Genomic DNA, 26,212 nt, shown 5'->3' with positions numbered 1-26,212 from the left:
TTTACCCCATGCAGTTTATATTGAGATTTCATGCTGTCTGTGAATAACAATGTCAATTCAAGTTTGTAATGCGTTTGAATGTCAGAAAAATTTTCCATATCTAAGTCTAACTAATAGGTAAAATTAGTTAAAGGTAAAAAAGAAAAGACCTCATCTTTCATTAACTACTGGAGAAATAAAAACATCCTGTGACAAAGTAAAAGAGAAGAACCTATGTTGCTGTACTGGTTATAGGGATTAATGTTCTCTTGGTAAGCACCCAGTGCTTTACTCTATAACTGGTGGGCAGTTGCTGTAGGTTCCAGCATTCCCCACTGAAACCCATCTCTGCGCTTCTGAAGACGTACTGGCTATTTTGAAATGTAAGGCTATACGCCCATGTTTTGTTATTTGCTATGATACAGTCAAACTTTAAAAGAGATTAAAGATGGGCAGCTGTTCACAACATATGTGTCTGGTGGTAGAAGCATTAAGCAGACTCATTAGGCTAGTGCTAATGACAGTGTAAATAAACTTTATTTCCAGATTAAGCCAGCAGCATATGGAGATATAACTAATTCAAACCGAATCTGAGCTATATCTATCTAAATAAGTTACTAAATAAATACTAAATAAGTTACATTGATCAGTGTATGGACGACAGTTCATCTGGGTAGGTATTTACAATGTTTTTTTTGTGGCCCCAAGACTCTAAACACATACATGCAAGAAGTCCCTTCAAAGGAATAATTGAAGGAATTAATAAAATATTTGACTGACATCATCAGTTTTTTAAAAAAATTAAAATATGTCAATCCAAAAATAGATGTTTTCAATGCCTTTTCCCATATACCAAATCTGACTATATTCTGTAAATTATAAAAGGGGAAAATTTATATGTGCAACTATGCAAGAGATTTGTGGAGGTGATGCTTGGAAGAGAAAGCCTCTGTGTTTTTCCATTACTTATGGACCTCCTGGTTGCTGTATGGTCTTTCCTATGGTTCCTGCTTCCCCCATGTAGATGGATGCTGGGGGCTGCTGGGGCAGTGGGTCACTCCAGGATGGCCCTACCAATGCTGAGGCTCTCCCATTGCACAGGGTGTTCTTCAGCTTGGTGGGAGAGAGCTGCATTTGCTTTTCCATGAGTACGTGCTTGCTGTTGGAAGGCTAGCACTGAGGGTTAAAATTCTTTGGTACATTGAGAACTCTGCTGTGTGAGGGAGCTCCTGCATTGGGGCCCTTTTTCATCCCGAAGGGCGACAGGTGCCCACTTACCGAAAGGACCCACTCAAGATGCCTGCTGAGGTTATGCAAACTTTGAGTGAATTTATATGATGATGCAATCTTTTCTTTCATGTGCTTAAGTAAGGGCACGTGCTGTTCACTCCCCTGCATTTGATTACAACCTTCAACTTAAAAAATATGATGCAGCTTGCGGGTGGGGGGGGAAGGGCATTTTATTAGATGTACATAATGTTTTCACCCTCTTTTGAGCATTTTGTATGATCACTCTTGAGGAAAAAGTGACCTTTCCATTCAGATCCACCAATCAGAGCAGCAACCATGAAGCCTTTTTGTGGTTATTACGTTGTCCTCTGCTCAATTAGCTTTCTTTTCAGACTTGGCAGGTGTGCTCCAGCTCTCCTGAAATTCTGATGCACTGAAATTCTTATGCAGACAGGATGCTATGAGTTACTGTAGTTCTTTCAGGGTAAGAATATTATCAGAGGAACCTTTTTTTTGCCCCTTAATTTACTTGATTACTTCCAGCTTTGTCTGTGTTTATACCAATTGAAAACTTTTGTCTGAACATACAGTGAATTACTCTAAGTAATACCAACTCTTTAGCTTAATAATTTGCTTGTAATGTCTTTTGTTAAAAGAGGCTGAGTAAAGAGAGTGATAAGCTAGTAAAACATTATTCTGAACACCTGAAAAACATTTAAATGCAGTCTGAATTTTGAGCAGTTTTAAATGGGTTCTTGCTGTGCTTAAATCAGTTTGCACTTTCTCGCTTGAAAGCGATGTAATTTTTCTGTCAAATAAATCACTACTACTCTTTAGGAAAAAACAACCAACCAAGCAAATAAAACCTATTTTGAGTTCTGCTCTTACATCTCATAATGCTTAATTTTAGCCCTGTTAAAATCCATGAAGGCTTTAGATTTTAATGCATACAGTATCAAAATAATTTTGAATAAATTAAGAAGCTATGTTAGTGTAATTGTTGCCTCCATTGTATGCAGAGTTGAGCATTTGCAGTATAGAGGTACAAGGAAATTGTTGGATTACAAGTAATGATTGTCACAAATTACAAATTCAGATGTGAGAGGGCCTATTTTGTAATAACTCTGCTTATATTTAGCAATAAACTGTCACTCCAAGGAAGAAAACAAGAGAAAAGTAAAGGAGAGGATGCTTGGTTTTAACTTTTTTATTTTTTTTTCATATTCTAAGCATAGTAGGAACCCCAGTTCACCCTGAAGTTCAAGACCAGAGTGCCTCATTGAGTGACTCCTGCCTGCAGAACAGGCTCTGAATCTGCTGTCATGTGTTTTCCTTGGAGGAAGTCGTTTCCTTCCCGAGGAGGTCTGCGAGGTCAGGCAAATATCCGATCCTGGAAGCAGCCTGTCTCTGGGTTGTTCTCTCTGAGTCATTATTTCTACAGAAAAATTCATAGGGAAAGTCTGTCAGAAACCCTGGAGTGTAGCTAAGCGCTTCAGTAATGGGAAGCCGTTTTAAACTGGGCATACCAGGCAGAAGAGAAGCGTTTTGAAGCTTTGGGGGTTTGTTCTCTTGTATAGTATAAATGTAATTTCAGTACTCTTGTTTAAGGGTCAGAAATTATGTAAGTGATTTCCAGTGCTGTGAAGCAGTAAGAGCTCAGTAGTGTGAGTAAAAGGCCTTCTGTCCAGTCTCAAAAATTTGGCCTTATTACTACTTTTGATTTATATTATGTTTACAGTATGGACCAAATGATGGCCCTAGGCACATCAGCAGAATCTCACATTGTTTCAGTGAATATTATTGGATTTTTGGATTATTCTTCCTCCCTAGTTCTTTATTTATTAGGTATTTATTTTTGACTAGTTGGGGTTTTTCTTATTTACACTATTATCACTGAAGGTACAGTATGGGATCACTGAACCTACTTAACAAGCTCACTGCTGCCAAAAAATGGTTCATCCTGTTATGTCGTTCTCCCTCTCTTTCCTACACACTACTGTTGTCCCACGGAAGCAGTTCCAGCACTTGGAGACCCTGATGAGGCGAGCTGATTCCCTGCCTTTTCTGCTGGCAGCGAGCAGCCCTGGGCAATGCAGTTGTACAGGCATGCGTGAGGTGGGACCACTGGGCCTGCTCCGTTTTCTCCCTCTTTAGGCACCCAGCCATCTTCAGTGACCCCACAGGTATAGAATCATAGAATCATAGAATGGTTAGGGTTGGAAGGGACCTCAAAGATCATCTAGTTCCAACCCCCCTGCCATGGGCAGGGACACCTCCCACTAGAGCAGGCTGCTCAAGGCCACATCCAGCCTGGCCTTGAACACTTCCAGGGATGGGGCATCCACAACTTCCCTGGGCAACCTGTTCCAGTGTCTCACCACCCTCATAGTAAAAAATTTCTTCCTGAGATCTAATCTGAATCTACTCTGAGAAGACTGCTGTGCAAGATGCCGATAGCAGTTGCACGAATCAGGTGCCTAAAATAGAATTTCCCAACCGCCAAATCAATGTAATGGCTGGTTTCTGTCGGTCCACCATTTTCCCCCTCCTGTGCATCAGGCAGGGTACATCCCTACCTCCTCCTCAGCATCCGTGCCATGCCCTTCGGGCCCACTCTGAGCTATGCCAGCTCACAAGGGTGGTTAAAAAATAAAGCAACTTCTCATAGTGAATAATTTTCTGGATGTCCAGCAAGTGGAAATGACTCAGCTATGGGTCAGACTTTGGTGCTGGCACAAAGTGTAGATCTTGCAGAATAGGATGGGAAGGAAAGTAATCAAATGGATTTTAAATATTCTCCTAAGCAAGGAGGAGCAATTCCATCTATAGCCTTTAACTGCATAAAAAAAGGGGATATGATATAGCAACTTTTCTATGTCCAGCTCTGTTAAGGATTATTCTCTTTATCAGCACAGGCCGCTGTTAAGATGTACAGATGTGATTCTTGACATTGAGTCAAGCTATCAGAATTTGAGGAAAGCTGAAAAAAGAAGGCTTTCTTTTTCCTTGTGTCATTAAGTGGCAAAAACTATTTTTGCCAATAAAAACAACTGTATTCATAAACAAAGCAAAATAAACTACAGAGGGACAAGAGTGGTGCTATAACTATGCCTATACAAAGACTTTTTTCAGTACAAAAATTCCCTGCAGAAATTACGCCCCTCACATGATGTTAATGCTCTGGCAAAAGCTTCTAATGTATTTTCTGATGTGAAGCTGCAGCTTTTGTTGGGAATAGTGGCAGGAGAACAAATTTGATCTTTGGAGATTTTTACCCCCTGCTATGAATTTTGCCCAATGATCAGGTTTCATGTCACCTGCTAGTATGTGCTTAGAACTTACTATAAGTCCTCCAGATAGTTCCAAAAACTGAACCAATATTTCACAAATCTGCCTTAAAGTTTGAGCTTGGAAACAGTCACAGAAGTCATTTGGTTTAGGCTTCCTTGAGAACCCTTTCTAAATTTCTAGCAGGGACATAATCTCTTCTGATTTGGAAAAAGTGCATCCATGAAAAATATAGACAAAACTCAGTATTTGTTATTTATGTATTTATTTTGATTTATCTACATGACTTTTGAAATAGTCCTGGAATATTCCTTAAAATATAGTGGAGTGGATATGTATGGTAATTCTCTTTTTACCACAAACCAGCAGGACTTCAATAACTGAGCTGCAACAGGTGTAGATATATCTGATTTTTAAGAACTCCTGTCAGAGCCTTTCCACTTTCTCACAAACTGCAGGATCAAATGGGCTTAGGAATCATGCTCACTAAAACAAAGCTGTTCTAAACTAAATAAAGAGCAAATTCCAAAACACATCAGAGCTAATTTGCCATTGTTTTCACCATAAACCATAATGAATCCTCATCAAATGAATGCAGCTGCTATGGTGCTGTATCCAAAATAATGTAATTAAATTGCTGCTTGGGGAATTTTAGAATATAAATTTGGCAGAGACTCTTTACTGGCAATTGGACAGCGAAGCATTTATAATCTTATTCAGAGAGGTGATCCTGTGTTCTGTCATTCTAAGAGCAGAGAGAGGAGAAACAGAACCAGGATGACAAATGGCCAGGCTGAAATCTGAAACAAGAAACCACAAAAACGTAAGACTAATCCAAGCCATGCTGGAAAGCCTATTGGGAAGGCAAGGGGAGGACAGAAGGAGAAACCTTAGATGATTTACATTAGAAAAATTCTCCCCCACGCTCCAAGGTGACAAGGTCAATGAGGACAGAGGGTCCACCAAAGGGAGATTGTGGGAGCCACAGCTTTGTGGCCATCAGGGTAAGAAGAGTCGCAACCCCAAAGCAGGCAAGGGTAGCCCTAGGGCATTATGACCAGAGTTGACTCACCCTCCCTGCTGCTCCCCTACAAAAACATTCCCCCCTGTGCTGTCAGCAAGTGTGTGGACACTTGATTGTAGCTTAAACGACCTCCATCTGGGGAAAAGCACTGATGTTGGGCAGCTTGGCCTCTTGCGTGATGAATTCCCTTGGAGCTGTCAGGACCCAGGTTGGCACATGGAGATACAACACCCAACTCAAACATCTGTAAAAACTTCCATGATGAATGTGTGCTGAACACACCAACATTGTCTTTGCTTGGGCTGTTCAAGATCAAACAAACAGTCATTAAAGTGCCAAGAGTTATGATGAAGTGACTACTACAATAATTTTCTTGGTTACGAAATCGTAAAACTAAACACAGTATCATCCTTTCTCATCAGAAAGAGGGTTTTATTTCTCCTCTGTGTTAAAAGTGACCCCAAATTAAATTCTAATTTCAGGAGAGAGGAATTTGCATTGCGGCCAAATCTGAGCTTTTAAATGTTTATGTTTAATAAGCCTTAGTATGCCCATTATAACTAACCATATATGAAATATTGCAGCTTAAAATATACTTTAGTTTAACAGCTACGTTTCTGTTCCTTTATATGCTAAGCAAAGCTCCTGGGATTGTGTTTCCAATATGAATATTCAGTATTATGGCTTCAGAATTGGATATCCATGAATATTTAACATTACATGTTCCCAAAGGAGTTACCTAACACTTCAGGTCAGGGACAGCTGATCTGATGACGCCAACAAAAGTCCTTCACATTATCTACAAATAAAGTCCTTCACATTATCTTCTCTTTTTTTTTTTTTTTTTATTTTTTATTTTTTATTTTTTTTTAAATAAAAGGAGTCTTCGTGAAAAAGAGTTATTGGCATGCTGGCAAATTCAGCTTGAAATTAAGAAAGCTTTTCCAATGAGACAAATGGCTTCTTTTTTTCTTTTTTTTTTTTTTTTTAATTTTTATTTTTTAATTCCTTAGTGATAGCAGTTACTGGCGAAGTTGCAGAAGCAGCAATTGACAGCAGTGCCAGCAGAACTAATTGAAAAGGTGGTGGGGGGATCATTTCAGGGTTTTGATGAAAAGCACAAAAAATAATTTGCTGAAGAAAGGAAAGTGCAGAGATCAAATGTTGAGATTAAAGACTACCATGTTGAACAGTAAAGTTCACAGGACATCTTTGATGCAGAAGGAACATTAAAAAATTCTATGAGCAAAGAGTTCAGAAGTAGGTGGGAATCCCTATTGTGTATCTATAGATATACACGTCTACACAGAGCTGAAGTTTATTTTGAGGTTTGATATGCTTTCTACCCTAAGGTTTAAAGCAAGAATACAAAATGAGCTTGCTGTATCCTTCTGTTGCTCAGCATTGGTCAGTAAACATTCTTTTGGTTAGAAATAAAAAATAGTTATTAGAGCTAACATTTGGCCTCAAGGTAAATGTTCCAGCAACATAAATCTACTCTAGCTACAGACTGATGTCTCCTGAATTTGAACTGCCAGAAGGGGAAGTGAAAAGAGAAATAGGCAGGGTGGGATTTGTAGATCAGTCACGGATTTCATGTAATTCATTTGTTTATGTAGCTTTGCAAACCCAAAGCTGTCTGAGATTTAGAAAAACAAATATTCGTGTCTTCTCAGAGGTTTGCCAAATGACAGAGTGTTGGCAATCTTAGCAAGAGGCTGAAGTCATTTGTTGCCATGTTGTTTCAGCTCACAATAAGCTTTACAGTTATCCTGGATTTCATACATAATACCTTCAGCATTGCTGAAGGCAATCAGGTGCCTCTATCCCATCCCATACCCTCAAAAAATGTAGCAGTTGCTCAACAGCTCCACTGTGATTTTTTAAGCATTACTGGATGATGACTTTGGCTTTGGCCTGTCTGGTCAGGTTAATTGGCTGCTGTAAAGTTCTGCAAAGTCACTGAGAAAATGCTGGCATAATCTTGAGCTTACTGGAAGAATCAGACTGGCCTTATCCTGCAATTTAATCAATAGAGTTGGGTAACATTTTTAGTGACTGCAAATTCATCACAAGTGGGGTTTTGATTCTAAAGCTGTTTCCACTTATGAGTAGAACTGAAGAATCAGTTTGAGGTGAGGAAAAAAATACCCTGGACATAAATTCTAGTTGTGCCACCCCTCTTTTATCCACTGATTCAGGGATTATGGTATTAGTTTTTTATCTCAGCATGAGACTCTTGGAAACTGCACTTCATTCTTCAAAAGGACAGTGTCTCCAAGAAGAAAATTAGAAGGAATTTGGAGTGGGCTTTTTTCTTTCTCTTTTCACTGCATTATGTGTCTTTTACTTCTGAGGGTAGAAAGCAATTCTTCCTCTGACCCTTTCCTCAGTAAACTACATCAGCGTAGTTTGTCCCCTGGTGGCATGTATGGTGTCTCTTGTGCCCAGCCAGCCAGAGAAGCTGGGCTCTGCCATCGCCATGGTCCATAGCCTGCTCTCCTGACTGCTGTGGCCCATGGTGTCCCCTGCAGCGCTGCTGCTGAAACAGCTTTAACAACAGAGATGTCATTGGCTGTGTTTGGCTTCCTGCTTGGTTGTCCTAGAGCCTGGAGGTTCAGTCTCTCTTTCAAGAAGTGGGAACTCCAGGTCAAGCTCATTCTTTTCCCAGTCCAGAGTGGGCACAGGACCAAAGAGACACAGCCTGGTTTTTGCTTCCAGTATTTCAGTATGGCTGTTGAACCAGAAAATCAATTATAGTCACAGCCCTATGTGGTGCAGAATAAGGTAATACTCAGTATGACAGTGGCTATGGCTGGCCTATGTGGAGCGAAGACACCTGCAGAGGCTGCTTTCCATGTGCTGCCTTATTTACCTTGTTATACTTATTTATGGTCTCCAAAGGAATCCTGTTTACTGTGCAGGTTTATTTAAAATTGAGATTCAGTAAATTAAGAGAATACCAGCTTCTTTCTTCCTTTGGCACAATAGTTCTAAAGACTGGTCTTAGATGAAGTTCAACTAATTTATATACTAACAATAGTGAGCTGATATTTCCTCTGATATTGAGACTTGGCAGAGAGGACCAGAAGGAAGTGTTTCAATCCAATATATAAGAGAACAGCAAAAGGAAAAAAAGAGACTTCCTCTTTATTATGTGAGGAGAATAATATATTAGAAATAATTTCCACCCATTAAAATGCCCTTTTGTTCTTACAGCCTGGTTTGGGGTACATGGTCAGTCCAGTTTTGATCGCTGCAATATCCCATCTTTGCTTCCTCATATCTATAGCTTGCCTTTATATATGTTACATCTGATGCCAGGTGCATCTGAATGCTTACATTCAAAGGTCATTAACCAGGACACTTATTACCAAAGAGTAGTGGTGAGAGTTTGGGCTATTCTGGCCCAGCTGTTACAGCTGGATTTTTGTGGTCCTCAAATCCAGTAATTTCTGGATACCTTCATCTTTAATCAACTGACCAGCTATAATTTAGTGAGCACTGGTGGTTTTCACTTTCTGAACAGAGGGGTATTTAAATCAGCTTTCTGTAGTTTTGCAAATCCCAAGGTTAAATACTAGGTTGAGAAGCTTCCTGCAGAGTTCAAAGAAAAAGCTTTGTGCTGTGCTATCAGCTTTTTTGGTATTTGCATGGGTTATCACTCTGATTACTGAATAGCATGTTTTTGCATTACAAATGAATAATAACTGGAGGGGAAGGAAAGATTTTACACTATTATTTTTTGTACACCACCAGCAACACAGCAATGTTTCACTCATTCATGTAAGGGAGGTTCTCTTTACTGAAGCACGTGGCTTCTGTGGCCTGTTTTGTCCTGCCAGCATTAGGAAACCCCCTATTAGCGACCTACCCCTTCAAGGGTTATTTCAGCCTCAGAGTGTGGAGGGGCTTGTGTTATTTGTGAACCACGCAGTGCAGAAGAGCTGAATTGCTCCAAGGCTCCTCTGTTGGAGACATGCCATGAAGCCTGATGTGTGTCTGATTCGGAAACCCTGGGGCAGCTCACAGTTTAACAGCAGAAGGGACTAGGAGAGACGCTGCCAAGTCCCATGGAACCCAACACCAGGTTTCCCAATGTGGCAGAGGAGGAGAGGGAGATTTCTGATGCCAAGGTTTTCAAAGCAATCAAGGAACGGCAGTAAGTTCTGTGATGCCCTGGGAAATGGTTGATTTCCAACCACTCATTTTTGATAACTTTAGGACACAGTCAAGCAACAAATGCCAGAAGAGTCCTGCTCTCTTCTGCGCTTTCACATTGGTTGCAGCTAAAATCCAGAAGCCTGGAGGTTTGTTTAACAGCCTATGGAGTGCGGTCCTGGGAATTAAAATTATCCAAATTATAAGCAATATGGAAAAAGCTGTGTTTCCGATTTGTTCAAATTTTTGGTTGATTTCTCATCATCAAAACTAACTGTATAGTATAATGAATCTCTCCTTCTGAGAAGCGCTGGAGTTTAATTTCTACAAGGACTCTCATCGAAAATATTATTTTATATTGCTTAGTTCTTTAAGTAGAAATTTACAATTGCAAAGCTTCAATCACAGAATGAAGTTAGAATGGGCAAATTTTTTTTTGCAATGGTTACTGTGTATGCATCAGAGGTCCTTTCCCAATGAGGGAACGTGAGTTTTAAGAAGTTAACCTGTTTTGCAAAATACAGATATTGATACTCCAGCAGACAGCTGATGGCATCAAAAAACACTTATCCATGTCTAGAAAATAACACCTTACTAGTTTAAGTCAAATTTCCTAATGATAAACAAGTTATAGTACTAGTTTTTACCCAGCTTTTCAGCTGAGTTTAGCTTGTATACTATCTGTGTCAACTCTGCACCACATGAGAAGGATGTTTTCTATTAGCTTTATCCATTCTGCTCAAGTGGACTTCATGGGAGAGATGAGCTCAGGAAACTTACTGTGGTTCCCTGATTCTGGCTAACTGAAATACTGCAGTATTCATTATTATGATATATTTTCGACATTCTTGTCCCTGGCAAGTTTGTAATAAAAAGCTTCCATACACCCAGGTTTTCATGGGTGTGCCCTCTCCTTCTGGATTGTGCAAATTTTAAACGCTGTAAAAGAGTGCCCAGAATTTCCAGATAGTAACCCTAACGGATCACATACTTCTAATTTAGATGCTCTTCATCTGTAATCTTAAATGTGTTTAGGATTTCCAGAAATCACCACCCAAGCATGTACACACTGCTCTTTACCCGTGCACAGGAATTCTGATGCTGTCAGGACATCCCTGGCTTCCTGAACATGCACTATACTATATATTCACTTTCAATGCCTTCAGTAGGTGCCTGAGTTGTTTTTTTTTTGCTCGTTCAGTTCATTTATTCCATTCAGGAACTAGTAGCCTACTAAGTTATGGTGAAAATAGTTGGAAAATATGTCCTGTCTTTCTGCTATTGATTCCCGTTCACTCACCACTATTTCAATAGAAATTTCAATTTCTGGAATGACTTGTTACTATATTTACTTGTTTTATTCCTGGTTACAGAGTCATAAGAGACACAAAATAAGTTAGTGTCTCCTTTAAAGAGCAAAAATCGACGTCTCTTGAAGATTCTTTTTTTCCTTCTGAGACAGTATTTTTTTCCCCTGAATTAAGATTATGCTACTCAACTACTTAGATTTTTAAAGTATATAATTACATATCTTTTGAGTATCCTAATGCATTTTTTGCTTTCAAACTGCATATGAAAAGGGGATAATTGCTATGTCTCTGAAATTCATGATTCTAATACATTTTAAGATACTTCTGGGGCAGATATTTGGTGGGCCTGTTATTATCATCTTCTTATTCTGGAGAACATCAGAGTTCATGGTCTCATTATAGTTGTTGATATCTCTGAACATTATAACTTGCTATTTGACTAAAGTGAAGGGCTGCTTATTTTGATGACAGATAAATTAATTGGTGAAAATCCTGATTTTAATGTAATTTAATAATTAAAAATATTTCAAGACAGATATGTTTTACTCAATTTGCAAAAAAGCATAAAAGAGAGAAGGAGAGGAAAGAATGAAAATTAGCATAGGAAATAGTAAGAAAAGAAAAGGTAAATAGAAGGTGTGTAAATGCCCCAGTCCTGAATTTGCAAATCTTGCTGTTGATTTAAATGGGAACAGGGACTTGTTCTGTAGCAGAATGACTGCTTACAAGATATGGGACTGTTGTTATGTAAAATGACTTTGTGTATTTGCTACATTTTCTTCACATAATGGAAAACACCCAAGAGCTAGAGACCCCCAGGCTAGCATGTAATGTCTAAAACAAGTTTAAAAAACCTCTTTTTTTTTTTTTTTTTATTAGCAACCTGCAGTCTGTTGCAGCTCTCATTCTGCTGTCAGAAAAAGGGTCTTTAGTGAGGTAAAACACGAGCTTTTTGTGTCTGGGGACTTGGCAGAGGATGAACACTGGAGTCTCAGTTCGGCATCTGATGTACAATAGGTGATTTCACAAAGCACCTTTGCAATTTGGCAGCCTTGTTTGCAAGAGACCTCGGGATTAAATGAGCCTATAGTAAATTACTTCACATTACCCCATAGAAACCGATCCTGCCTCTGTGGGTCAAATCTGAAGTTAATTCACTAAAAGTACTGCAGTTTCAACTTTCTGTGCTGTTCTGGGCCTCAGATTACAGCAGGAGACATCTAGCTCAACTCAGTATCTACTTCAGCCTTTAGGTATTGGTATGCAATGTATTTACAGCTCTGAAATACCCTGAACTCAGTGAATATAGATGTGACACTCGATGAGAGACTTTTAAATTTTTTTTCACCTAGAAAAAAGTTTCCAGAATCACCAAATTAAATCTTGCTGTAAATACTGTGGGTTATGTTTAGGGAATTAGAACTAATATTATCCTAGTTCCTTCTACTCTGATTGTGACTTCTTACAAAGTACCATCCAGTTTTTATCATCCATTTTTAGGGGGGTGCTTCAGTTTCAGTACCCTAGTCTTTCAAACTTGGTATTGACATCCTTCTGAGCGGCTGAAGGAGCTGGGGCTGTTCAGTATGAGGAAGAGGAGGCTGAGGGGAGACCTCATCACTCTCTACAACTACTTGAAAGGACACTGTAGAGAGGTTGGGGCTGGTCTCTTCTCACAGATAATTAACAATAGAACGAGAGGGAACGGCTTCAAGCTCCAACAGGGTAGGTTTAGATTGAACATTAGGAAGGAATTCTTCACAGAGAGAGTGGTCAGGCATTGGAATAGGCTGCCCAGGGAGGTGGTGGAGTCACCGTCCCTGGCTGTGTTTAAGGGACGTTTAGATGTGGTACTGAGGGATATGGTGTAGGGGAGGACTTTGTAGAGTAGGGTAGATGGTTGGACTCGATGATCCCAAGGCTCTCTTCCAACCTCAATGATTCTATGATTCTATGATTCTGTGATGGCAGGAGTGATTCAGGGCCTGTCGCTGTCAGCAGAAAAGGCCCTGGGTGACTTTGGAGGCTGCTGCAGAGGTACTACAGGGAATCAATGGCTATACCCATAAAAAATTTACTGGGATTAATTTGAGTGTTTTGCCTGCATCTTGAGTAGCGAGGTCTCAAGTGAGGTCCATGGAGTCAAACTGTGCATAAACCATTTGAAAGCACCACAGCAAAACCCATGTGCTTTGACTGAGAACTTAATCGAGCAATTAATGGCCCAAGTACCATGAACCTTGCATTGTGAATTAGGTATTTATTGATTAACTCCTCTACAAGCCCTAATAATGTCATTGTATAGTATTTTTCTCACATATCTTTTGCCTCTATGCAAAATATGTCTGGAAACTAGGTTTTTCTAAATACATTTTTTATGTTCGGTTTGGAGGAAAAAAAAAAAAACCATGCTCCTTCAGGTTGCTCTTTGTTGTACTTGCTCTTGGCTATTTGATTTAAATTTTACATGGCAGAGATCATGTCTCCTTTGGTTTTGTAAAGATCCATGGGTACTTTTACCGTATAAAGGTGACAGAGGGTCTAATTCTAAGATTAGTTCTTAATAGATAAGGTTCTACAGGAAGCCATGAAACATTATGCATTATTAAATCCAGCTGTATAATTGCCTGCAGGATTGGGGTCTTGTATGTGAATTTTTTAGTTCAGGCATGTTTGATGCAAATGTTGCAAGTTTTTAGTGCAGCTCTACTTAATTATCTCTGTAGTCTGACTGAGATATAAGGAGGCCAATTGACTTTCACAAGGTTCATGAGGTTCCTTGACTCAATTAATCAGCAGCCAGACTGAGTGACCTCCTTATTTGACACTCATGTCTTTCACAAACTGTAGAAGACCTCTGCTTTGAGAATCTTAGAGATGTATGTTTACTAGCAGCATTTATTTGATAGAATCATAATTATTTCACATATCATTTTATACTGCACTTGTACGATGTAGAAACCTTCAGGATTATAGTTAACTCAAGATATCATGAAAAAAGAGCTATGTTTTCAAATAAAGACAACTTTTCTAAATACACATATTGGATAAATTGTGGCACTTCTCTGTTGGCCTGGGCTAGGGAAATGGGAAGCTGTTAATTCTGCTCTTATGAGTAACCTGCCCCTTCAGTGTGCTTAGGTCCCATGAGGTGGGATAAATGTGACGGGACCTCTACCTGGAAGAGCTCACAACAGTCCAATGCATGTTACTTGCAAATAAAAATTATCCTGCATTTTGTAGTACCATTTGGAATGAAACTTTTAAAGGCTGCACATGTTATCTCAATGCATAAGCTTGTAAGAAGGGAGAGGAGTGAACAGTAAAAGCCAGTATAGTGTATCAGCCCCGTGTAATGGAACTATATGGTACATAGCGATATGTTGCTATCTGTAGTTGTACGACTTGCAAAAGCAAGGATCACTCATATGAGGGCTTATGGGATAAAGTCCAGGGCTGCTGTTTCAAAGCACGAAGAATTGCTAAATAATAGTATTTTCCATTCTGTTACCAAAGTACAAGAAAGAACAAACTGAAAGCATTCCTTTCTCTTTGGCGTATTTTCCACCACATGACAAAGCTACATAGATATGTTAGAAAAAAAGAACATGCTCTTTTAAACGTAGGGCTACATAAAACAGGGCAGATTCACTTGAAAATGATAAATAAATAAAAAATCAGAAGAGTCTGTTTGTTTTATCCTCTAAATTTTTTGGTATTCTAAGTTTAAATAAAAAATTATTGAGTCTTAAACATTGCCTGTGCCAGAATTTATTTAAAGCATTACAACTAGCATTATTGTGAGTTATCATCACAAAGTAGGAGTGTAGCATGTCCCAAATGTATAACCAACCTGAAAATCAGAGACACAGCCTGTTACTATGAGCTGTGACTTTGTCTATTCTTGTTTGCAGTGGAGATCATAGAGATCACGCAGTTTTTGTATTGTATGGTGAATTGCACCTGAATTACTCTCGAAGAATTTTGGAGACTGGAAATAATTTTGGACACTATGACAAGTGTAGCTATGATCTCTTGGTTTTTGTCTAGACGTTTTTAATCTAGATTCTTTATCTAAACTTTTGAGTTAAAGTACTAGCGGAACTTAGGCAGAATGGGAGAAATGCTTCAATGCATTCAAAGCCAAACTTCAAAGAAAACCACGACATGAAGTGGAAGCAACGTGACACTGCAGAATACCACAAATGTTCTCTCATTGCTTCTATTGTGCTCTCTCTCCTCTTGGAGCTCTTCAAAACCGTATCTACTCCCACACTTTCTGTAAGTGTACCCTTGGTTTAAATTGGGAACAGAAAGTGGGGAACAGAAAGCATTGTGTTCATCTCACCTACATTTTTGTCTGGTGTCAATAGTCAAACAGAAGTATTGTGCCCCTACTCTAACTAGTAAACAGTGCTGCCTCAAGTGACTGAAAAAAATTTTCTCAGTTCCATCAGGTTTGGATTACCTATTTAGTTCCAAATGTTTCAATGTTTATTTCAAACAAGGAAGCTGAACAAACGTTTTATTTTTAATTATGTTAGATAGAAGTATCTTAAAAGTCTGACAAAGCATTATGTCCTAGTGGAACAAATAGAGCAACCTGAAACTTCACAAATAATGAATGCTGCAGTGTAATTTCCAATAGAAAATCTCAGTATAGGGCACAGGCAGGTCAGACTAGGTTTATCTTTGATCGAGAGCCAAAAGCATCAGGAAAATAATTATAGTGATTTTGTATTCTTTCATTTTTGTAGACAACATGAGATAAGCATTGGAAAGAGTTATTGTTTATATTAACAGGGGAATTCATTATTAAATTACTTTTCTGTATTTAAACCAAAGCTAAGACTGAATGAAATAAAATTGTATACTGTCCTCCCATACTTAATATTTCATAAATTATCTTATCTTCTATCATCTGCCGCCTAATATTCTATTTCATTCTTTGGTCTGCAAGAAAAAAACTTTAAATTAAATATAGTCTCGTGCCTGGGCACAAAGCCACTTTTAGTGCTGTAATTCACTTCAACAGTTTTTGATCATTTCAGAACCAGTAACTGAATCTCCCATCACATATACATATTATTAGGTCACAAAGATTCAATTTCCATTCCAGTGTAAATTTTCAAATAAAGACAATTGTGTTTTGGTTTTTTTTCTCCTAAATTAAGGCATTCCACTCCAATCTGTGTTTCAAAGAAAAGTGTTTGTCCAAAGGCGAACACTACCTATCTTTACACAACTATTGCAGAGTTTTATAGATGTTACGGTGATAGGATTGTGTATGGGATTGGGAGCAGAGACAATTAGGAATTGCTGTTTTTTTTAAATACTAGTATATATAATTATTATTTTTTCTCCAGGAAAGACCCATTTTTTATAAAATTTCTGTGGAGAGAGCCAGAAATTGCTTGAGGGAAAGAGAAAGGAAAACCATCTTAGAATAATCTTTGTATTCTTCAGTAATTATTAGGGAATACTCCTTGTTGGAAGTTTATAATTGTTTCTATAAGTGAACTTATATGTGAAGGGGGGACTTTGTGAAAGAGGTTGATAGGAACTGCATGGTCCAATCACAGCTAGGCTGCTAATTGACATTTAAGGCAAATTTTTCAAATCAATAATATGGGAAACCAAAGTTCAAGTATATGTTCAATATAATATATATTAATATTTAACTATTTATAAATAATGAAATCACAGTAGTAACATGAACCTCACACACTAGTAGATTCCTACACTCTGAGAAAATTGCTATGCAATTCAGAAAGAAAATAAAGCTCCTTACATATGTAACTGTGTTGAAAGAATCTTCTTGGGGCCAAAGGAAATGTAGAAGCTAAAGCCTACAATTTTGCTTATCTTGTGAAGTCTCTGACCAGTGTGTTCAGTTAATACCATTCTCTTTCTTTCAGCATTCTGGCAAAGTTCTGCAGTCTTCATTAATTTTTTTGCTAGAATGCATTCAACCAGCTGTGATTTTCCTCATATACGTTTCCCTCCCTGTGCTCCCACAATTTTTTTTGTTCCTTAAACAACGTGGACTTCCTTTCTCGATAGCTGCAACTGTTTCCATGTCCCCATCTGTCTACTGCTCTCTTTAAAACTCTCCCTCAGAGGATATGCATCTAAGGAACTCATTTTTAAGATTTTTGACACTTTGACCTTTAATGACATTTGTGGGGCTTGTCGTTTTTCTCTGAGAGTCATATCTCAGCATCCCATACACTCAGGCAGTACTTCTCATCAGCTTGCTTGGTTTTAGGTTATTGCAGTTGAGATCAGCCAAGAACAAGCTCTGAAAGGGAAGGAGCCAGGGAGAAACAAACACAGCATGAAAGAAAAATTGCTGGGGTCTGAAGAAAATTGCACAGGGTTGAATAATGCATGTTCACAGAAGTCATTTAATTCTTTCAAGAGATTTTTGACCACTCACCAATACAGGCATACATATGTGTGTGTGTGTATAAATACACGCATACGCAGGTATATATTTTTATATATGTGTGTGTTTTATGTATGCATTTGCCTAAAACAACAGTTTCGGGCAGGCTGAAGTATCTCATATCTTCGGCTTTTTACTTTCTGATACAGCTGCTCACATGCTCATGTACTTGCTTGTCCATATTCTGATCATTCCCTTTGTAGGCTCCTACTCTTGCCCCCTCGTGAACATTGATTCCAGCCTTGCTTTACTCCTCATCGTCCAAGGTACTGCTGTCAAAATTGTATGTCCCAGCCATTGCTTCAGCCGTGTTACTTTGCCATCACTTTAGTATCTTCCTGTTTTGATGTCCCTTGGATTGCAGCTTCTCATGGTTCCTTTGAACAGCCTACATGGTGGTACTTTTGCTGCATCTCCTCTGTCTTTGTTCTTCTCATTGTCTCAGCACTGCCAGTTTCCAAATACGCATCCATTTCTGACATTCAGTCCCCTTAGCCAGAGCAAAGCTCAGTGATTCAAGGCAAGGTCACTTCAGGCTCTACAAAGGCACTTCCAAAGCAGTGAAGTTCATATTTTTGCTTGTTCAGAATATTTTTCATACATCAAGGAATTAAAAAATAATGTTAATAAATGGTGATATGATTTTTTCAATTTTTTTAATGCTAGGATTTTTGCTTGTAATGTTTAAGTACTTTTGGGTGGGGACTAATTTTTTCATTTACATTTATACAACATCTAGCACAGCAGAGTTCTGACAGGACAGAGACAGGAGACACAGGAGACAGAAAGAGGAGTACAGTACGTCACTTCTCTTGCTTATTTGTTGCTTTATTGCAAGTATTTCACAAACACTGACTAATTCACTTTTAATTTTGGATCCACTATATATAAAAATGTAGGGGAAATTTTTTAAAGGTTAATTTTATGATTTTTTTTTTACTTACAAACATTTGGGATACTTCTCTGATCATAAATGATTGTTTTTAAGGCCCAATCTATAATATTTACATATAAAAAGCATAAACTAGTTTAATTTTGACCAACTGTCACTCATCGGTAATCAATGAGCTATGGATAATTACCATTATTTAAGTTTTAGCCTAAATTTTCTCGCATATAAACAATTTATTGTTTGAATAAGTGTCCCTGGAGGGAATGTTTCAGTGCTCAGCTCTGTCTTTAATTATTTCAAATTTATTTTAACTTCACAATTGTTCACTAGTGACATTTTATTTACAGATAAATGTCTCACGCAGTAAAGAAGGAAAGTGTTTCAAGCAGGCTTAAAATTCAACATTTTGTCCTTTCCTCCCTGTTGATGAGTAGTATATTAATTGATTCTCTTAATATTGATTTATTTCGTGTGCTTTTTTTTTTTTATAATTTGAAGGCTCACATCAGTCTTTGCATGTTGTAGAAGTGGCACTGTTCAAATGAATTCCTAGTGCTGGGTAACTGTCTGCAGAATTACAAAGGGGCTTAAGGGTGAGCACATTCTTATGTAGCTGATGAATTCCAGCCTAAATCCTCTGAGCCATTACAGGAGGTGAGAAAAAGTCTCCCTTCCCACTCAGCAGATGTAGAAATGGGGCACTAACATTGCAAATGGCAAGGACTACCTACCTAGATATGATGGATTAGCTGAGTACTTGGCATTATTGTTTGGAAGGAATTAGCTAAAGAACAGTTTGTTAGGATAGACCAGTCCTTAAGAATCTTCTTAAAAAGTGCTTAGAGGAAATGTGCCAGTGTATAGATCTAGCTGCATTATTTTGATCATTTCGATCTTTCTCATTAATTTAGACACTTTTCCCAAATTTAACAGGCACACCAATGTTGCAAATATGAATGTGGAACTCTCATAATACATCAAATGTGCTAAAAATGCAAAGCTGTATTCACTGTAATGCTTGACTATAATCCTTCCAAGGCTGTTTTTACTCATCTTGTTACAGCTAGTGATACTACATTAGTATATTGCAATATTGCAGTATAGTATACGACATAATAATACAGCATCATGGTATTATTGTAGCCCTTTTCCAGCTGAGATTGATACTGTACTTTGTGCTTTGAGAGTGGTGGATGCTCAAGAATTTACCCAAGAATTTATTGTTTGTTATTACTTCTCCTGTGACCAGAGGTTAGCTCCTTTCCTGGTGTGCGTAACCCAGCCTCAGTACAGGTGGGAGACTCTGGAAAGGTGGTAGAAGCGTTACAAAGTGGGCTGTATGGGCAGCAGGAGTAAACAAAGCTACAATCAGAATGGTTTGTGCTTCAGTAGCCCCTCCAAATAAGCTCAGTTTCCTCCCATGCTCCGTGGATTCATTTCTCCTTCCTTGCAATACTTTCTTGGAATGCCATGGGCATCCTCAGTGCTTCATCCCTCTCTTAGGCTGTTGGCTGGGCAAGCAGCAATGCAGCACAGCAAATGCTGCCAGAGTAGGTGCACACTTCAGCAGGCCCTGTGGGTCAGCTCGGTGCACACCACAGTCTTCTTCCTCAGCAGGGTCATTAACTGAGTCCTCACTCCACTATTCAGCAGACAGTTTTAATGAACTTTGTAGGACTTCAACATATCCAAGATTCCTGCCTTTGTTTTTTTGAAGCTAGCCATTCAGTTAATATTGCAAATGTAGCGGGTAGCTGCATGGAGGTATAACAGGCAGTCAGATCAACGTTAGAGAGAAGAATGAATTTAAATGAAACCTCATTGTAAACAGAACCTTTTCTATCCTCAATATATTCTCTCCCTCTAGAATGTTAAAAAGCTGCTTTTACAGTCCCTGCTCTTCCCTTCCTCCTCAGAACAATTCTATGCAGTTAGTTGGGCCAAATTTTTGCAGGGAGTGACTATTGTATTTCAGGGTACCTGAAATATAATGCTTAATGGGGGCCTAATTTTTCTAGTGTTTTTAAAATCCATGCTTGGTAAATGTGTCCTTCAAATCCAAGGCATCTGGAAAAACAACTGTAACTTTTCTAAGTAGCTTAATTTTTGGAGAGGCTGTAAGACTTTCAGTGGTCATAAGCCTGAAGAAAATAGTGTAGGCTCTAGAAACTGAGGGAAATGTCACTTACAGAAGTTCTGGGAGCAGGTTCAGCTGGTCTGAGACCTCATCGATAGCATAGGTTCTGCTTCACTACCTGTTTTGAGGTGGTTTGTTATCCACTGCCTTGCTGGTGCTGGCTGTTACAGTCATGTTCCTTTGGGAAGGATTTGTTTTAATATTAAAATTAATATTTTGATGCTCTTGACTGTCTGCTCCCACATGCTGCTGGTGAAAGGGTGGGAGCAGGAGTGCCTCTTTCAACAATGGCACGTTCTTAATCTATTTTAATAACCTTTGAAGTTAAGTCACTAGCTGCCAAAAAAAAAAGTAAGGTAAATAAAATGAAGAGTCCCCATCTGACTGTCTGGGGAAAGGAGCTTAAACAGAGCTCTCCCTCTACTTGGAGAAAAAATGTGGGGTTTCATATGAGGGATTCTTTTCTGCAGTTTCAGAACCAGTCTCTGAGTCGCATACCACAAACTGACTTTGCTATCTAATTCCTCTTTTTAAAATTGCATCTACTGTAAATAAAAGATGCAAGGCTGCCATCAACTCTGTCTGTGTCAATTCATTTCTTTCTCACCAAGGAACTAACCCCACCCTGGAGCCCAGAACTTGCTGAGAATTCAGAAGCTGTGGCAGTACCACTCTGTAGTGCCATGATAGGCCAGGTAAGGAAACCTGCATTCGTAATTAAGATTCCTGAACTCAAGCATATAGACGTCCAGTAATGAGTACATTTTCAGTGCTCGTGTGAAATAAATGATGTCAGGTAATGGAAGTAAATGAGGGCATTGTTTAGTGTACTTTAAAGAACAAGTCTTTTTGGACATATATGTAAGTTTAAAATAGATCTTGGAAGGGAAGTGGTACACATTCATAGCACAGGTCATCATGCCAGTTCCAAATAAGTAAATAGAACATCATTAAATTATCAAGTTTAATGAGTAAGTAGCATTAATTTGCAGCTGGAGCTGACTGGCTGTTTTGCAAATTGAATAATGTTTGACCAAGGAGACATGATGACACACCTCAGCTCATGCTTTTCTGATATCTGACACCAGTTATACAGTTATTCTATCCCTTCCCTTTCTCTTTTATCATGACGTAGTATCAGACGCTGACTTTACATTTTTCTTCAGTAAATACCTTCCCCCTTTTAATATCACAGCATTGGTTAAAACTGGTGATCGACATAATTGCATTTTATGGTGTTTGAAGGGACTTGGTGAGTCAGGATTACTTTTTAGTGAGCCCCCGAGATGCTGGCTGTGAGGTGAAGGCTGCCTGGCGATTTCTCACCCTTCAGCACCTTGTTCTCCCTGCTCGGTCACAGCTCACCACCTCCTCGGCTTTTCTGCTCCAAGTCTCCGTGGAGCTGCCTTGCAAACTGGATCTCTTACGCTGGTTTGAAGTACATTCCCATTCCCTCCTCCTTTCTTTCAGAGGTTTATTTTTAAGCCAGGCCTGGCTTGCCATGCAGCTGCGTGGAGCGGTGCCAGGAGGGGTAGGACATTGGGGACGGCAGGCCTGAGCCTCCCCAAGCTGGTCTTATCCTCACAGACAGTAAGTGACAATATCATGCTAAAGACTGAGCTATTCTTCATGCTTGGTGTTCTTATAACGCTTGTATCTAAGCAGTCCCAGGCTGAGAATTAACTTGTACAGGCTGCCAGAACATTTGCAGTGGCTGCTCCCACCCCACCAAACCCAGCAAGAGGCAGTGTCAGGGAGGGTAGCTGTGGGAGGCCTCAGGGTGCTGCCCTGAGGCCCATTTTGGATTGCCTCATTACGTTAGGGTTAGGCCGGTATCACATTTTTTTTCCCTTATAGATGAAGAAACTGAAATACTCAGTGATGGGAGGTGGCAAAGGCCAGAGAATAAACATCACTCCTGGGAAGAGAAGTCAAGACAAAATGTATGTGAAAACTTGTGCTGTAGTTTGTTTCCTACCTGCCTGTGCTCAAAATAATGTGTCTTGCATAACGGATTTATTTTTTCTTTGCCAGATGTTATCAGTTGGGAATGCTTTTTTGTTAGACAAACGCTGAAGGAAGGAACATAGAAAACCTGTTAAATTTTAAAACATGTGGCTGTGCACTAAGGCTATATGACATTTCCAGAAACTCTTAAAGAAATGGTAAATCTTGATTCGCCTAAGTTTTTTTTTTTTTTTTTTCACAAGAGAATTAGGATTTGATGGGATACCTCTGTGTAGGTTGTCAGACATATAAATTTTATTTTCAAAAGCAGTTTTTCATGCAGACAATGACTTACTCCTTGAACAAATAGCAATATCTAACAGTCTAAGAGAAATAGCTAGTACTGAATAAAAGCATTAGGGAAGAATAATTTGCCTTTGGCATATGGCAAGTGTTGGATGAATACTAAAATACATTTAAACCAGCTAGTAGAGTCAGGCTGTGGCTTTCCTAAGTGGTCTTAACGTGTCTCTGGACGTAAGTAATGCAGATGTATTTGGTTATTACAGTATTAGCACCTAGGAATACTTCTTTTTCCCATTGTGCAATATTTTCAGCCGATTTGGCTTCAGTATAAGATGTAGGGAAATAGGCTTTGGCTATAGAAACACAGATGACTGAAGTGAATGAGTTTTTACCTGATATTTTCAAAAGCTCAGCATGGGTATTGCATTTTTTTCAGACCTGTATTCTAGATGCCTGCTTCTCTAGGTGTTTAGGAATATCTCACAAAGAACACTTTTGCAATTGCAGCCAACATACCTTTGAAAAACATAAGTCAATACATTGAGCCTGCCATAACACAATGCTTCTTTATTTGATTGCAATCCAAACGAGGGGCCCAGAACTGAACATACAGACAGATTGGAAATCTGTGCAGTTCAGTGCTGTTCACATTGAAGGTGTCACCCCTGGTATAGAAGGATGGCAGGAAGAGGAGAGCTGGGCTGTTGTAACATCCTTGACTGGAGTATAACTGGTAATAAAGATGGTATTGAAACTCAGTGGACCCCATACATTCATAATTAATATTTTAGCGTGCTTTTGAAACACTTTGATAGGCAAGTCTTTCATTTCTTTTTTGGTGTGAAACAAAAGTGTTGCCAGGGGGCTTGACACGAGTTTTGAATGCCAATGGTTGTAGGAGCACACAACATATGGGCGTGTGAGGGCAGGATGGCTCAGCCAGGGCAGTGCGGGCAATGGGATTACTCTGGGGACAAGTTCCTGCAGTGTAGCAGGGCAGAGCAAGATCTTTCCCACTGTGATCCCAGGTGCCAGAGGGAGATGCTCCCAAGAGATGGCTACAGCCTAGCCTACCTAAAAACTGTTTGATGCGTGTCCACTGAGTAGCACACTAAAAAATGCCTCCTGTAGTTTTCTGACCTGTTTTTCCATTCTTATGACAAAGTTATGGCACAGCTTTGCTAAATCCTACACCTCAGATCTGTCATTATATTTGTACTATAAAGGTATATACTTCGGTGTTCTACACTGGCCTGAAAACTCAATGTTCTTTATATTTTTAACATAAGCTTTTAAATGGCTTATGTAGAACCTTAGGCTTGTATGTCAGATTAAATAGCACAGCCTCAAACATACAGTATCTGTGGGAGATATGTAACCATATCTGTTTTTCAAAGTATCAGTAGCACAGTTAGCAGGGACGTATTCTCAGCTGACATAAATAACTTTTTCAGAGTCACAATTGACATCAACCAAAGACCTTAGAACCAGATGCTTAAAATTCTAGACACTATCCAAATCAACAAACTTCTGTAGGCCAAAATTGTAACTTTGTAACTTTGTAATTGTTACTTTGTAATTTCTTCTTTGATTGGCAGTGTCAAAAAAAAAAAAGAATAACAAAAAAAGAAGAGCTACAAACTCCAGAGGGTGTTCTATTCGGAGAATTTATTAATAAGAACACTAAACACTAAAGCTGGTAACAAGTTGCATTGTTTTATACATTATACTTGGTAGCAGGTAGAAGGAAAGGTCCTGTAACACCCTGCTAACTTGCAGAAAGTGAAGAGCTGCTCCTTTCATTGAAATATCCTTAGCAAAAAAGAAAACCAAACAATCATATTAACATTGCAGGCTTTTAACTATTAAGCCAGATCAGGAGAAAAAATGCTTTATATCGGTTTCCTTTTCAAAGAAAGATGGGGTGAAATCCTATGTAAATCAAATCAGTGGCATAATTCATAGAAACAGAAATCACAGGTTGGTAATTTGGAAGAGTGAAGTATCCTTTGAAATTTCTCTTTTTCATTGTTTCTTTGTTTACAAAAGCAGCATTTCTGTCCAAACAGAATGTCCAAACATTGGACTGTTTATGGTTTTTACTTCTCAGGTTTTGCATATAAGCAGAATTCCCAAGGTTGCAAAAAAGAAGTGTGAGAAACAATTAAAAACAGAATGTTGGCTCTATTGGTCTTATTTATGTGATTCTGTTATAGTTTATAATTGCATTTCTGCTGGCAGATGGAAATATTTTGCTAACTGGGAAAATGTAGCTGATATCATAGGGATCATTTGAGAATTGTAAGAATATTGTCTGGAGCTGACTTTTTTCTCTATCAATATAAGCCCACACAAAGGCTTACAAAATTATTCACCTTGAGGCCTCTTCCTCTGAGGGAAACTAATTTCTAATTCCCACCTTCTTTCCATGGTCTCCATCTTCCCCTTTCCTGACACCCAATCTCAGTCTCCTTGCCTGCTCAGATCCTTTTCCAGTTGTATACAATCAGCATCCATGCCTCAAGAGTACCATTTCTGGCTGCTCTACATCTGTATTTATTCTGAACCTTTTCCTTTGGTTCCCAGACTGCTTGGATCTCCATGGATGCTCATCTGTTTTCGGTAAGCTCCCTCTCCCACAGATCACTGTTCTGCTCAGGGCTCTCCCCTCCCCGGTCTCTTGCCCCAGTGGCTCTGCCCTGCAAGACTTTGTTTGCCCAGTCCCATCTGTTTCCCCACCACAGTAATTCCCATATGCAGATTCTCTCTAATTCTTGCTGACCTTCCCTGCTCCTTCATCTACTCTGCTTCTTCCTCCCCTCACCTTATCTTTCAAATATCTCTGCCCTGTTTTCATTCCTGAGGTTATCATTTTCCAGTATCTACCCTACTATTTTACCTTCTCACTTCCAGGCTCTCTTGTCTGGCTGTACAGGGGCTTCCGGCTTGCCCAACTCCCAGTCTCAGCATCCTTTTCCAAAGTCACTTTGCTTGCTCTGCTTTTCCAGTTGTCCATTCCCATTTCTTCCCAGCATCTCCTTCCAATCTAGCCTCACCAGGAGCAATTTTATCCATTGTTAGTGTACCAGATCCCATGTCTTTGTCAAACTCCTCGCTCTGTCTATAATCAAGCTATGGTGCACACTTCATTTCAATTTTCAATTGAACTTCTCTGCATTAATGAATGGGTCCTCATGGAGGGGAACTGAGGGCACAGGAGAGACAAACATTCTGCTTTTCAATGGAGAGTATGACCCTGCCTTGGGTCATCAGGTGGGAGAAGTCATTACAATGATATTATAATTTGGTTTTAGTAGCCCTGAGCTGTACCGTGATGGTACGTGTACTGTCTGGCCAGCTGTGAGTCTGGAGCTCAGCTAATATTTAGCTTAGCTAACATTTAGTTAGCCTTTAGTTGCAAAACCCTGATGCACAGGTCTTTTTCAGGTCTTGCCTGAATTTGGAACGGCTAGTAGCAAGAGGCAAAAAG

At 39.1% G+C, this 26,212-nt stretch overlaps 1 protein-coding gene across 4 annotated transcripts in view; it reads left to right on the top strand.

Moving 5' to 3' along the window:
* MID1 (midline 1) overlaps positions 1-26,212 on the top strand; it is a 143,656-nt gene that overhangs the window by 53,387 nt on the left and 64,057 nt on the right. For 3 of the 4 annotated variants that reach the window (XM_014960454.1, XM_014960455.1, XM_014960452.1), the window contains exon 3: positions 21,081-21,164. The exons of the other annotated variant lie outside the window; for it this stretch is intronic. In XM_014960454.1, coding sequence (XP_014815940.1) covers positions 21,081-21,164 — 84 coding nt within the window. The remainder of the gene's footprint in view (positions 1-21,080; positions 21,165-26,212) is intronic. 4 annotated transcript variants of the gene reach the window in all.

Source organism: Calidris pugnax, unplaced genomic scaffold, assembly GCF_001431845.1.
Source record: "Calidris pugnax isolate Ruff unplaced genomic scaffold, ASM143184v1 scaffold188, whole genome shotgun sequence".
Classification (NCBI taxonomy): Eukaryota; Metazoa; Chordata; class Aves; order Charadriiformes; family Scolopacidae; genus Calidris; species Calidris pugnax.
Note: the sequence above shows the minus strand (reverse complement) of the source record. Positions and strands in the feature narration are given on the sequence as shown.